At 64.2% G+C, this 1,163-nt stretch overlaps 1 protein-coding gene across 1 annotated transcript in view; it reads right to left on the reverse strand.

Moving 5' to 3' along the window:
• LOC103619026 (proto-oncogene vav) overlaps nucleotides 1-1,163 on the reverse strand; it is a gene marked incomplete at both ends in the record, with an annotated part of 32,060 nt that continues 30,897 nt past the window's right edge. Inside the window, one exon of the mRNA XM_017739064.1 lies at nucleotides 1-110. Within this exon, the coding sequence (XP_017594553.1) occupies nucleotides 1-110 (110 nt within the window). The remainder of the gene's footprint in view (nucleotides 111-1,163) is intronic.

Consider the following 1,163-nt stretch of genomic DNA (forward strand, 5'->3'; position numbering starts at 1 on the left):
CTTCTTGCTGAGGACACGGACGATGTCCCCTTCCCGCAGCGACAGCTCCGTCCGGTCCCGAGCGCTGAAGTCATAGCGGGCCTTGGCCGAGCCGAAACTGCGGATGGCACCTGGGGCCAGACGGACAGAGGGACAGAGAGGGGACAGAGGGACAGAGAGGGACAGAGAGGGACAGAGGGACAGAGGGACAGAGAGGGGACATGGGGTTGGGGTCAGTGGTGTGGGGTGACCCCCTGGACACTGTGGGGTGGGGGTCAGTGGTGTGGGGTGACCCTATGGACCCTGTGGGGTGGGGATGGGGTATGGGGACCTGGAGTGACCCCACGGACACTGTGGGGTGGAGGTCAGTGGTGTGGAGTGACCCCACTTACCATGTGGGGGATGGGGTCAGTGGTGTGGGGTGACCCCCTGGACACTGTGGGGTGGGGGGCAGTGGTGTGGGGTGGCCCCACTGACCCCACTGACCATGTGAGGATGGGGTCAGGGGGCCTGGAGTGGCCCTGTGGGGTGGGGGCCAGTGGTGTGGGGTGACCCTATGGACCCTGTGGGGTGGGGATGGGGTCAGTGGTGTGGGGTGACCCTATGGACACTGTGGGGTGGGGGTCGGCGGTGGGGGGGCGGGAGGGGGCCTGCGGGCCCCAAAGGGACAGAAGGGACAGAGGGACAGACGGGACGGAGGGACAGATGGACAGAAGGGACGGAGGGACACGGTGAAATCCCCAATTCCAACCCCAAACTCTCCCAGCCTTGCTCAAGCTGAAGTTTTGGGTGGCACCAGGGGACAGAGACCCCCTCAGGGTCACCCCGTAACTCCCAGGAACCCCAAAATCACCCTCAGGGTCAGCCCAGAACCCCCAGGAACCCCCAAATTCCCACTCAGGGTCACCCCACAACCCCCAGGAATCCCAAATTCCCACTCAGGGTCACCCCAGAGCCCCCAGGAACCCCAAAATTCCCCATCAGGGTCACCCCACAACCCCCAGGAACCCCAAAATTCCCCCTCAGGGTCACCCCATAACCCCCAGGACCCCCAAAATTCCCACTCAGGGTCACCCCAGAGCCCCCAGGAACCCCAAAATTCCCCATCAGGGTCACCCCACAACCCCCAGGAACCCCAAAATTCCCCCTCAGGGTCACCCCACAACCCCCAGGAACCCCAAAAT

Source organism: Corvus brachyrhynchos, unplaced genomic scaffold, assembly GCF_000691975.1.
Source record: "Corvus brachyrhynchos isolate BGI_N302 unplaced genomic scaffold, ASM69197v1 scaffold527, whole genome shotgun sequence".
Classification (NCBI taxonomy): domain Eukaryota; kingdom Metazoa; phylum Chordata; class Aves; order Passeriformes; family Corvidae; genus Corvus; species Corvus brachyrhynchos.